General features: G+C 40.2%; 1 protein-coding gene across 1 annotated transcript; it reads left to right on the forward strand.

The window, feature by feature from the left end:
• Positions 1-540: 540 nt before the first annotated feature.
• Positions 541-1,362, forward strand: LOC107819771 (uncharacterized). The gene is made up of 2 exons (XM_016645919.1): positions 541-938; positions 1,056-1,362. Exons 1-2 carry the CDS (start codon positions 541-543, stop codon positions 1,360-1,362), a joined length of 705 nt encoding a protein of 234 aa, XP_016501405.1.
• The last annotated feature ends 11,935 nt before the right edge of the window (positions 1,363-13,297 follow it).

Raw genomic sequence — 13,297 nt, forward strand, 5'->3', positions numbered from 1 at the left:
TCAGGAAGATGGGTTTGCTAAACTTGAGGGAATGATGCAACAAGTGATTGGGTCCCCTAGAAAATTAGCTGACAGAGTAGACTCACATGAGTCAGCAATAAAGAATATTGAGATCCAATCAGGACAGATTTCCATGGCCCTAAATAATTGTCCTCATGGGACATTACTTGCAGACACCCAAATCAATACAAAAGAGCAGGTCCCGAAGCAGCTGATGGCAGTGAGTCTCCGAAATGGTAGAGACTTAGATCTGGAGCAAGAAATTACTTGCGAAAGCAGACCGACTAAGACACTGGTGCCAGTACCCATTGAGATAGATGATTCAGCAGAGTTAACTGAGATGACGGTGCAGAATGCACAAGAGAACACCAACAAAGAAGAAGAGTTTGTGAAAGAGACTTAGGCTGCATCGGAACCGACAGTAGAAGTAGTGCCTGAACAAGAATAAACCAAATCACAAGGAAGAAGCGACCTCCAGCACCATTCCCACAGAGATTGGCCAAGTATTAGAAAGATGAGCGGTACAAGAATTTCTTGGAGATGTTGAAGAAAATTCAGGTAAACATTCCATTGATTGATACTTTAAAGGAGATGCCTGGCTATGCAAAGATAATGAAGGACTTGATGTCCTGCAAGTTCGATTTTCAAGACTTGGCCACGGTTATACTGACTCAGACCTGCAGTACTGTTGTGATGAGACCCATATCTGAGAAGTTGTCTGACCCATGGAGTTTCACAATCCCGTGCACAATAGGCAACTTTGCATTTTCTAAGGCACTATGTGATTTGGGAGCAAGCATAAACCTTATGCCCCTAGCTATCTACAAAAGGCTAGGAATTGGAAGAGCTAGACCCACGTCTATGCTACTACAGCTGGCTGACCGAACAGTGAAGAGGCCCTTTGGGATTTTGGATGATGTATTGGTGCAGGTTGGAAAGTTTGTATTCCCAGCAGATTTTGTCATCCTTGACTGTCGGGTTGACGAGGAAATTCCCATAATTTTGGGAAGACCATTCTTGGCCACTGGGAGAGTCTTAATTGATTGTGAAACTAGAGAGCTCAAGATGAGATTAAATGATAAAGAGATAACATTCAACGTTCAGAAATCTATGCGGAGACCGAATGAATTTTCTAATTGCTCTCTAATAAATGCGGTGAATGTAGTCCCGGAGGAGGAATATGAAGCTTTGAACATTAAAGACCCTCTAGCAGCTTGTCTTATGAACTTAGACGAAGCTAATGGTGAAGACTTGGCAGAGTGGGTACTTGCTCTTGAAGGCCAAGGTTTTTGGAAAAGGGAGCTTGAATTTGAGGCTTTGCACTTAGAGGAAAGGAAACTCCTCTATCTAAGTCGTCAATAGAAGAGCCACAAAAGTTGTAATTGAAGCCACTTCCATCCCATCTCAGGTATGCATTCTTAGGACCTGACTCAACTTTACCTGTTATTATCTCAGCTAGTTTGTTAGATGTGCAAGCACAATAACATTTGCAGGTACTAACTGAATGCAAGACTGTAATTGGGTGGACCATTGCAGACATTAAGGGGATCATCCCGGCCTTCTGTATGCATAAGATTCTACTGGAAGATGGGCACAAACCTTCCAGAGAATATCAAAGAAGGCTGAACCCCAACAAGAAAGAAGTGGTGAAAAAGTAAGTGATTAAATGGTTATATGCGAGAATCATATTCCCCATCTCTAACAGCAAGTGGATTAGCCCAGTGCAATATGTACCAAAAAAGGGAGGAATGATGGTAGTGAAAAATGAAAAGAACAAGTTGATCTCTACACGAACAGTCATAGGTTGGCGAATCAGTATAAATTACAGGAAGTTGAACTTGGCCACTTGGAAGGACCACTTCCCACTGCCATTCATTGATCAGATGAAAGATAGATTGACATGGAGGTCTCATTTTTGCTTTCTGGATGGGTACTTGGGGTATAATCAGATTTCTATTGCCCTGGAGGATAGAGAAAAAATGTCATTCACCTGCCCTTATGGAATTTATACTTTTCGGAGAATGGCGTTTGGCCTATGCAACGCACCCGCCACATTCCAAAGGTGCATGATGGCCATCTTTATAGATATGGTAGATGAGATAATAGTGGTTTTCATGGATGACTTCTCAGTGGTGGTGAACTCATTCGATGATTGCCTTGTGAACTTGAGAAAAGTTTTGAAGAGGTGTATCGAGACTAATCTGGTACTCAACTGGAAAAAGTGCCATTTCATGGTACATGATGGTATAGTCTTGGGGCACTTAGTGTCAAGTAAAGGTATTGAGGTGGATCGTGCAAAGGTTGATGTGATAGAAAAGCTTCCATCACCCACCTCCATCAAAGCAATCAAAAGTTTTCTTGGGCACGCTAGTTTCTATAGGAGATTTATAAAAAATAATTTCAAAATTGCTAACCCCTTATGTAAATTGCTTGAAAATAATCACCTTTTTGTGTTTTATGATGACTCCAGGGTAGCTTTTGAGGAATTAAAAAAGAGATTGGTAATATCACCTATCATAGTTGCCCCCAACTGGAAGCAACCGTTTGAGCTGATATGTGATGCTAGTGACTATGCTGTGGGAGCAGTTCTTGGGCAGCGAAAAGATAAAATCATGCATCCAATATACTATGCAAGTAGAACGTTGAGTGGAGCCCAGGTAAATTACATTGTGACTGAGAAGGAGATGTTGGCAGTGGTGTTCGCATTTGACAAGTTCAGGTCTTACCTAATAGGCTTAAAAGTAATTGTTTATACTGACCATGTCGCTCTCAAGTACTTAATTAAGAAGAAGGAGACAAAACCGCACCTGATTCGATGGCTGCTACTGCTGCAAGAATTTGATTTGGAGATTTGTGACCGAAAGGGAACAGAGAACCAAGTAGCTGACCATTTATCCAGGCTAGAAGGAGCTGAAAAGAAAGTTGAGGTAGAAGAGATTCTGGAAACTTTTCCAGATGAACAACTACTAGCCACGAGTCTCGAGGAAGCGCCATGGTATGCAGACATTGCAAATTACTTGGCGAGCAGTATTGTTCCTTACGACTTTTCGTCTGCTCAAAAGAAAAAGTTCTTTTATGATTGTCACATGTATTATTGGGACAAGCCTTATCTATTCAGGATTTGTGTTGATAATATGATTCAGAGATGTATCCCCGAGATAGACCAGTCTTCTATTTTGTAGGCTTGTCATGCATCACCATATGGTGGGCACTTCGGAGGAGTAAGGACAACTGCGAAAGTCTTGGAGTCGGGGTTCTACTGGCTAACATTGTTCAAAGATGCACATCTATGGATAAAGGGCTGTGACGAATGCCAATGAACTAGAAACATTTCTCGCAGACATGAAATTCCCATGAACCCAATTCAGGAGGTTGAAGTGTTTGATGTAGAGGGGATCACCTTCATGGGGCCTTTCGTCAGCTTATATGGCAACAAGTACATACTCGTCGCTATGAAGTACATGTCCAAATGGGTAGAAGCTGAAGCACTCCCTACAAATGATGCAAAGGGGGTAATTGGTTTTTTGAGAAAGAACATATTCACCCGATTTGGCACCACAAGGGCAATAATCAGTGACGGAGGCACTCACTTTCATAATCGATCCTTTATAAAGTTGTTGGAGAAGTATGATGTATGCCACAAGGTGGCCACCCTATATCATCCATAAATAAGCGGGCAAGTGGAAGTCTCGAATAGAGAAATAAAGAGTGTGCTGACTAAAACTGTGAATGCAACTAGAACAGATTGGGCAAGGAAGTTAGATGATGCACTTTGGGCATATCGAACCGCTTTCAAAACTCCAATTGGCATGTCTCCATACAAGTTGGTATTTGGGAAGGCATGCCATTTACCAGTAGAGTTGGAGCATAGAGCTTGGTAGGTATTGAGACAGTTGAATCTTGATAGTGAAGCTGCATGAACAAGTAGAGTGACGGAGTTGCACAAACTTGATGAGCTTAGATATCACGCTTTTGAGAGCACAAGATTATACAAGGAGAGAATGAAGATGATACATGATAGAAATATTATTGTGCGGAATTTTAAACCTGGAGATACGATATTGCTATACAACTCACGTCTGAGGTTGTTTCTGGGCAAATTGAAGTCACGATGGTCAGGGCCTTTCCGTGTGGTTGAAATTCACCCTACAGGTGCTGTAGAAATTGCTGTGAGTAATGACTCTAGCACGTTTAAAGTCAATGGGCATAGGTTGAAACATTATGTGGGCATGAAGGAAGCAAAGGAAGTGTCAGTGACCCATTTGATCGAGCCTCCACAGTTGAGCGTACTTTAAATACGCGCATCTGCGTCGTGCCGCGACGTTAAATCAGACTCTTCATGGAAGGAAACCCATTGATTTGTAGTATCCGTCGGGGTTACGTAAGTATCACAGAGGTAGGTATAAACATAAAAAAAAGAAAAATAAAAAACTAGACGCCTAATCTGCGGCCACGGATCTGATCGCAGATCAACCGTAGATTTTGCAAACGTTCTGTCCGTGGCCGCGGATCCGGCCGCGGACCTGGCGACGTCAGGTATCAAAAATTTAGTTTTTTTTATTTTCTTCCCCCTTTTCTTCTTTAATTAAAACCCCCACCCCAACGAATCCCCCTTTTCTTTTACCCCCTCCCCTTACCCATAAATAATAACACAAAACAAAACAAAACCCTCTCTCTTCCCCAATTTCTAATGCATAACTCCCCCTTCTTCACCAAATCCCCTTCTCTTATCCCTCCTCTCTACTCACCCATTCTTCCATATCCGAGCATCACAAGGTTCTCTAGTAAGTACATGATTCTACTCTCTTCTTTTAGTTTCTTTTGTTTTATTCTTTTCGATTTTTTTCTTTTCTTTTCATTCCTGTCTCTTCTATTGTAGGTGTAAGAAAGTAGAAATCTAGATACTCTTATATATGTATATTTGTTGGTATAATTGTTGATATGTGATGACATTAGGTTGGTTGGGTTGGAATAAAGTTGTTGATTGAGGAATGAGGGTTTAATTGGGTCATTTGGTACATTAGGGGGCATATGCACATGAGGTGCTTGTTGAATTGCCCCAATGAACTTTCTAGTATAAATTATGACCAGGGGGCGCGTAAAGTCTGAGTAACCGCTCTTGGGTCACCAATTCTGCTGATTCTTGATAATAGTGATTGTTGTATAGGTATAATGAGATCTTCAAAGAAGAGACGCACTATTGGCAGTTCGTCCCGGGCACGGGCATCAGCCAGTTCAAGGCAGTTTGATAGCACCCGGTTTGTCTCCAGAGCTTCCCAAGACCGTTTATGTAAAAAGGGTATTAGAAAGCCGATACCAAAATATAGAGTTGAAAGAGTTCCCTCCAGGCGGAATGCCCCAATATGCATAGGGAACTGCCTAGGCGCAGGCTCGACATCTTCTTCGAGGAGCTGGAGGAAGGCAACTTGTTGCTTGTTAGGGAATTCTACACCAATTGTTCTGAACATGAGGATCATGTTTGCATTGTGCGACAAAACACAGTGAATGCCTTGATTGGAGCTATCAAGAGAGTGTATCGCTTGCCTGCATTTATTGGGGACGTGGATTACTATGATACATACAAGAGAGAACCCACAAATTGGCAATTATTTTTCCAAACTATCTGTAAACCAGACAATGAGGTAGTGTGGGTTGTTCAGGGATCAAAGTTACACTCCGCCTCACTCACCTTTGAAGGTAAGTGTTGGTTGTACATCATCAATAGTCGATTGCTGCCATCCCACAACACCACTGAAGTCAATGGACCACGAGCTGCTTTGATTTGGTGCTTCGTGAATGGACACAATTGTGATGTGGCCAAGGTTATTCACTCAGAGATGTTCATCCGTTCAACACTGAGGAGGTATGTGTTCTTCTTCCCATCTCTGGTCACTAGATTGTGTCGGGCTATAGGGGTGTCAGAGAACCCAATGTAGATGGAAAAGTAACGAAAGAAACAATGTTCCGCACTTCCAGAATGACCATTGGTAAAGAGACAGTGGCAGCCAGTTCAACTGATAGTGATGATTCTGAGGCATCCGAGAAGGGAGATGATGAGCAGGATGAAGTAGGGGCTGAGTCGCCCTCCCATGAGCATGTTGCGAAAGCCGAAGGGCCATCCAGGGTTGGTCGGGTTACACGGTTGGCAACCTTAGAGTAGGAAATGGTAGGGCTACGTACTACTGTCACAGACTTGGGGACTAGAGTTGATGCTTTGCCCATCCAAAATGCTAAATTAGAGAAGAAAATCATGGGTTGGTTGCGTGCGCTGGGGAGGGCGTGTCACTTAGACCTCGATACTATGTCTAATCAAGACTGATCTTCCAGGGAATTTCCTTTGCCTCACATTACTTTGTATTTATGACATGAGGACATGACATCTTTTTAAGTGTGGGATGGGGGTTACTTCGTTGGTATGTTGTGTATATATAGGAATGTAGTTTGACCCTAGTTTGATTGTATTCTTTGGTTAGTTTGATTTTGTTTTTTTTAGTAGTCTAAATGTGTGAAAATTTCATATTTTCGACTTATCCTGACGACGGATATCACTCGACGGGTTTCTTGAGAGTCTAAGTTGATTAAAAAAAGATTTTCTTTTGTAGGTAGTATATCAATTACCCCTTAATTTTTATTTTGACCGTGATTCTTTTCCAAGGGTTTTTGTTTGAACCGGGTTAGTTAGTTTTTATTATTTTTAATTAGGTACTTGTGGGCTAAGGGCTGATATGGAAGGAGGATCCGTTAACGTCATTATGCCTTGAATACAGTAGATACTTTAGTGTGACGCTTAGGCTCAGTTGTTGATTCTTATTAGAGTGCCTTAAATTGTATGTTCTTAATTTGGCTTAAGTACTCTGACTAGAGCGTTTGGATGATCCAATCTGGAGCGAGTCATGTGCCATGTGTGTGTGAGGATTGTTGTATTCTGTCCACTGCATTGGATGCCTAGAACTTGCCTCGTATGTTTTCAAAACGAAATAGTAGTTTGTTCAGTCTTGGAAATGATATATAAGCGTTTCTTTGTAAATCCATATATATTGAGCCATATATATATATATTTACCCGCCTAATTGTTATGTATCGTAGTTAACCCTTCTGAGCCTGTAATCATGTTTCTTTGGCAACCCCATAACAAGCATTACCCATTGTTTGAATTAATCATCTATTTGAACCTTTTACCTATCATGAGCACTTGAATTGTTATGGACTTTGTAAAAGTTAAAGTGTTGGGTGGTTGGTTTGGCTTTTTAGTGGAACTAATGAAATAAGGAGAAAGGTGCACCATTTTGAACAAGTAAGAGCCACTTGAATTGAAAAAAAAAAGAGAAAAGAAAAATAATAGTTGTATTGTTGTAAAAAAACTATTCCTTGATAAGTGGTGGCTCTTGATGTAATTGTGCTTAAAGAAGAATAGGGTTAATATATAATGATATGTAGGTGCAGTCACGGTTTGACATAAGTGTGGGGTTTTAAAGGTTAAAGTGTATGTATTAAAGTGCCTAGAGAGGTGTAGTGACTCTTATACCTAAATATTTTCTACCCGTTCCACAACCTACATTACAACCAAATGACGTCCTAATTGATCCTAGACTGAATGAGCTCGATTAGTGGATTAGTACACTACGGGCAAGCCTATGGTGCATTTTTTGTGGCATATGAATGTTCTTTTTAAGAGTGAGTGAATTCTTTCTATCTTGAGTTCCTAATTGTTCTTAACTGTTATTGTGTGTGGAACCACTCTCATTTGTTATGAAAGGATACTTGATTCATAAAGGAAAGGCGAGTCTTAAACTTTGCGTTAGAGTAAGTGAGTAAAGTTAGGAATATTGCGTGGCATGGGAGAGTCAGCTCTTGAGGCGAAGATGTTACACTACTGGGCTCAATTCTTGTGATATGTTCTTGGTGTGACGTGTAGGAGAGTCATTCAGTGAAGTTAGGCCGTTGTAGAGTATGGTTTGATTGCTCGAGGACGAGCAAAGGTTTAAGTGTGGGGTGTTGATAATAGATGATAATCATGCAAGTTAGCTAATATTTATGTATTGGGAAAAATTAAGTTCATGTATAGAATTAATTATTAGGTGACATGTCATGACACATGGACTGGTAAAAGAATGACAGTTGGCAAAGAATAGTTGAAGAGGCACGAGCTTCAGCAGGCATGGGCAGAGATCCAAGAAAATCAGAAAGGATAGGTGCTCGAACCTCTTGATATTCAGAAGTTGCATTAGAAGAATGAACATAGGTAGCAAAAGGGGTATAGATACGTATTATTGATAATTAATAGGCATTAATTACGGAAAATATTATGGAATCTGTATTGAATCTATTATGATTACCAATTAAAACGTTACATTAAATGCTATTAATTGTCCATAATGACTCCATTATGAAAGGAGGAAAATGTATTACTTAGAAATAGCTATAAAAGGTGAGGACTGAACATTTGTAAGGACACGGAATACTATTGGAATATACTGATTTACTTTGCTTTCTATTCAGTCATTGTTTACATCAATTATTCCTATTTCTACTTTATTATCAGTAATCCGCATTTTTCTAAAAATAAGCTTTGACCGAAATCCTTATTTTTGGTTAAACAAATTTGTTCCGTTACCGGAACTCTGATAATCGTCTGCTTTCCAAATCGATTCTTTTATCAAAAACGATCATGTCAAATGTCAATGACAATAACCAACACTATTTACCTCCTCAAGATTCACAGCATCAGGTGAACGATGTAGATGACAGAACCCCACCTCTTTTGCGACAACATTCTCAGCGACAGTCACGAGAGAGGAATTCAAACGGATCTAAATCAAATCAAAATGACAAAGTTTCAAATGAACAAGCCCTCGATAAAGCTCTTAAGAAATTAAATGCTGAACAAGTCAATAACGCCCTCCAGGCTTTTACCAGTCAGTTGCCGGTTGCACCACCAACACCAACTCCGAATAACAACACTTTGGAAAACCCATGTTCTGGACTCGTTAATTCAGGTAGTGGTGGAACTCCCAACAAGTCTCGTGATGGAGAACCATGTAACATAGTCAATTCTGATTTACAAAATTTAGTATTAACTTTGCAGAAACAACTCAAGTAGCAAAGCGACCGCATAGAGCAAATACCTGGGGTACTGCATGTAATCAAGAGAATAGATATGGATAAATATTCGCAACAATCGTTTTACTCCTTTACCAATTCCAAAGAAATTCAAGATGCCTGATATTCTAAAATACGATGCAACCTCTGATCCACGAGACCACGTGACTGCATTCACATCTGGAGTAAAGGGCAACGATTTCACCAAACAAGAAATTGAATTAGTATATGCCAAAAAATTCGATGAAACACTCACTAAGGGAGCATTAACATGGTGTTCTCTTTTACCCGAAAATTCTATAAATTCTTTTGCTGAGCTTGTAGATTCATTTATCAAAGAACACTCAGGAGCTCAAAAATTCGAAAAAAGAATGGAGGATATTTTCAAAATAAAGCAAGGAGATTCGGAGTTGCTCAGAGAATTCGTAGATAGATTCCAACGTGAAAGGATGACGTTGTCGCGTGTACCTGATAACTGGGCAGCTATGGCTTTTGCCAGTAATTTAAATGAGAAAAGTTCAAAAGCCACGAGACGACTCAAGGAAAGTCTACGTGAATTTCCAGCAACAACTTGGAATGATGTATACAACAGATACAACACAAAGTTGAGGATAGAAGAAGATACCATCTCTCGATCTCAAAAGGAGGAGATGGTAAGTTCGAGTCGTGCTGAAACTGAAAAAGGTCCAACAAAAATAGATACGAGCCCTACATGGGACCATCAGGAAGAGACTCGCGTTCAAAGCAGGATAACTCAAGGTACGATCATAGATCGAGAGATAGGGAGTTAGGCTCATCATCAAGGTTTGTAAAAGAGCGGAACACACGAGAGACGCGAGATGATGATAGAGGCACGAAGGCAAAATTTGGTGATTACAATTTCAATATTAGCACATCAGAATTAGTAGCAATATTAAGAAGCATGGGTGATAAGGTGCGGTGGCCAAAGGAAATGAGATCAAATGTGAATAGGCAAAATCCTGATTTCTGGTGCGAGTTTCATAATGATCATGGTCGCAAAACGGCAGATTGTAGATTGCTGCAAGGTGAAGTTGACCATTTGTTAAAGCAAGGATATCTTACCGAATTGTTTAGTGAAAAAGATAAGCAAACATATATGAAGAACATGTAGGATCCCCCTAAACCTCATTCACCAAAAATGACCGTTAATGTTATAAGCAGAGGAGAAGAAATTAATGGCGTGACGTATACAACAGCCAAGAAAGTTTCAAAGGTTACAGTCACACACGGGAAGCGGGTTCGACATGTTTTAGAAGAAGAAAGTATTACATTCGACGATGCAGATGCAAATGGCGTACTAACTCCACACAACGATGCACTGGTAATATCTCTACTTGTACATGACACTAATGTGAAACGAGTTTTGATTGATCCAGGTAGCTCCGTGAACATCATTTTGCTAAGAGTATTGAACGAAATGCAAGCCAAAGATAAGCTGGTACCCAAGGCGCATACTTTATCTGGTTATGACAATTCAAGCGTCATAAGAAAAGGGGAGGTAATACTCACAACATTCGTAGAGGGAGTTGTCAAAGATACAAAATTTCAGGTGGTAGAGATGGATATAGCTAATAATATGATGTCACGACCCCAAACCGGACCTGGTCATGATGGCGCCTCTCGTGAAGACAAGGACAGCTGACAAAATTCCCAAATTCATTTTTAATAATTTAATAAGTCAAGTTAAGTCATTTATAAGAATAAATCCCCAACAAGTATAAATCTAGCGAAATATAACAAGTGCGGAAATAGATAGAGCCCGACATCGGGGTGTCATAAGTCACGAGCATCTACTAAGGTCTAAATACAACGGAAAGTCTGAAAATGTATTGAATATGATCTAATGAAATCAAGAGGGAGAAAAGCAGTGCTGGGAACGTCGGGCAGCTACCTTGCTAAACTTTGATGACTCTGCCTCTGATCAACCAATACCCGCTACCGGATTCAGAAATACCTGAATCTGTACACAAGGTGCAGGAAGTAATGAGAGTTCTATGACTCAGTAAGTAATAATAATAAATGAAGACTGAGCGATAAGAATTCATGTAAAGGCACGTCAACAGGCTATAAAGAAGCAGTAAAAGCCAGTAAAAACAATAAAACAGTGAAAATATGTAAAGTCACTTTAGTTCAGTTTAAGCTTCTTTAGAAATGCCTTTTTAACAGTTAAGCAATTAAATACAAAGTAGCTAGAACAGATAAACACATAAGAATTCCCCCATCGGGCACAATGTCAACAGAAACCACCCCTCGGGCTATATCTCATATCACAATGGGTACCCGCGCTCACTGGGGGTGTGCAGACTCCTGGTGGGGCCCCTTATGGCCCAAGCACAATATCAAGCCATCTCGTGGCATTATCACATAGGCTCTCGGGCTCATATCAACAAGCCACCTCGTGGCATACAATCTCAGGCCCTCGGCCTCATAATCATAATCAGTGTATCACTGCTGCAGCGTGCAGCCCGACCCAAAAGTATCCTCACAATATAGGCCATCAACCTTATTCATTCAGAATCTCATAAGCCACTAGGGCAACAATAAAACATGATGCTCAGCCCAAAATATCATTTAATGTGTTAAAATAGAGTAAACATGGCTGAGTTATAAAAACACTAGAATATAGCATGACTGAGTTCAAGTATAAAGTCAAAACAATGAGGAAATATCATGAAAAGTCCCCTAAGGGTTCAAATAGTTGGCAAGAGGCCCAAATATGGCATTCAGCCCAAAACATGATGATAGCAAATAATTTTCAGTCAAATACGCGGTAAAACAATCATTTGGGATGGACTAAGTCACAATCCCCAGCAGTGCTTGATCCCACGTTCGTCATCTAGCGTGTGCGTCACCTCAATATAGCACAACGATGTGAGTTTCATACCCTCAGGGCAACATTTACAATCGTTACTCACCTCAATCCGAGCAAAATCCTACTCCGAAATGCCTTTGCCCCTAGAATCGGTCTCCAATCGACCCGAATCTAGCCACAGTTAATTCAATTCATTCAATACTAACTATATGAATTAATTCCATATGAAATTACTAATTTTCCAACAAAATCTGAAATTTAACTCAAAATCGCCCGTAGGGCCCACGTCTCGAAATCCGACGAAACTCACAAAATCCGACAACACATTCAACCACGAGTCTAACCATACCAAAATTACTAAATTCCAATAACATTTCGGCCCTCAAATCCTCAAATCTATCCAAGAGGGTTTTCAAACTTTTCCAACTTGAAATCACCAATTAAATGTTAAAAACAACGTTGGATTTGAGTAATCTATCAAAAATTGTGTTAAGAACACTTACCCTGTTGTTTCCCTAAAAAATCGCCCCACCCGAGCTTCCTTGGTCCAAAAATGGAAGAATGGAACGAATTTGGACTTTATTCTGTTGCCCAGGAGTTTGTTCTTCGCGTTCGCGACCCTTCCCTCGTGTTCGCGATTAGCAAATTCCTCATCAGCGATATCCAAACTCATTCTAGACAGCCTTTAGTATAATTGTCATAGCGTTTTGCACAGAAAACCAACAAACAAATGGTTTAATGTTCTGAAAACTAGACACCAAGGGCTATAATTGCATAGGTTGATCATTTACTGAATCATTATATATTGCGAGATATAAGCTTCCAAAATCAGCCCTGTGCAACAGAGATTTTCAAACTCTCCCCGGACAGCCTGTAGTATAACTACCATAACTCTTTGTACACAAATCAAAATGCCAATTAATTTATATTTTTGAAAATTAGACACAAAGGACTACAACTTTTATGTTTATATCATCTCCAAATTCCTTATATATAGTGAGATATGAGCCTCCGAAGTCAGACCTGTGCAACCGATATTTCCTTCTTCGCGAAAGCGAAGAACAAACTTCCAGAGGCCAAATTCTTCTTCGTGAACGTGAGAGGCTCCACGCGAACACGAAGAACAACACCAGATATCAGAAATTCAGCATCCAAAGTAGCCCAAAATGATCTGAATTTCACCCGAAACACACTCGAGTCCCCCGGGACCCCAACCAAATATACCATTAAGTCCTAAAATATGGTACAGACTTGGTCGAAACTTCAAATCACATCAAACAACGCTAATACCCTGAATCACACCCCAATTCATGCTTAATGAAACTAAGAACTTTCAACTTGTATATTCGATGCCAAAACCTATCA

This window comes from Nicotiana tabacum, chromosome 18, assembly GCF_000715075.1.
Source record: "Nicotiana tabacum cultivar K326 chromosome 18, ASM71507v2, whole genome shotgun sequence".
Taxonomy (NCBI): domain Eukaryota; kingdom Viridiplantae; phylum Streptophyta; class Magnoliopsida; order Solanales; family Solanaceae; genus Nicotiana; species Nicotiana tabacum.

What these genes read in the sequence shown, in the direction of transcription:
- LOC107819771 (XM_016645919.1), top strand. Translation starts at nt 541, where the DNA reads ATGTTGAAGAAAATTCAGGTAAACATTCCATTGATTGATACTTTAAAG. An exon ending in GTATTGGTGCAGGTTGGAAA is followed by an intron (nt 939 to 1,055) that starts GTTTGTATTCCC and finishes TTGTGAAACTAG; the next exon opens with AGAGCTCAAGATGAGATTAA.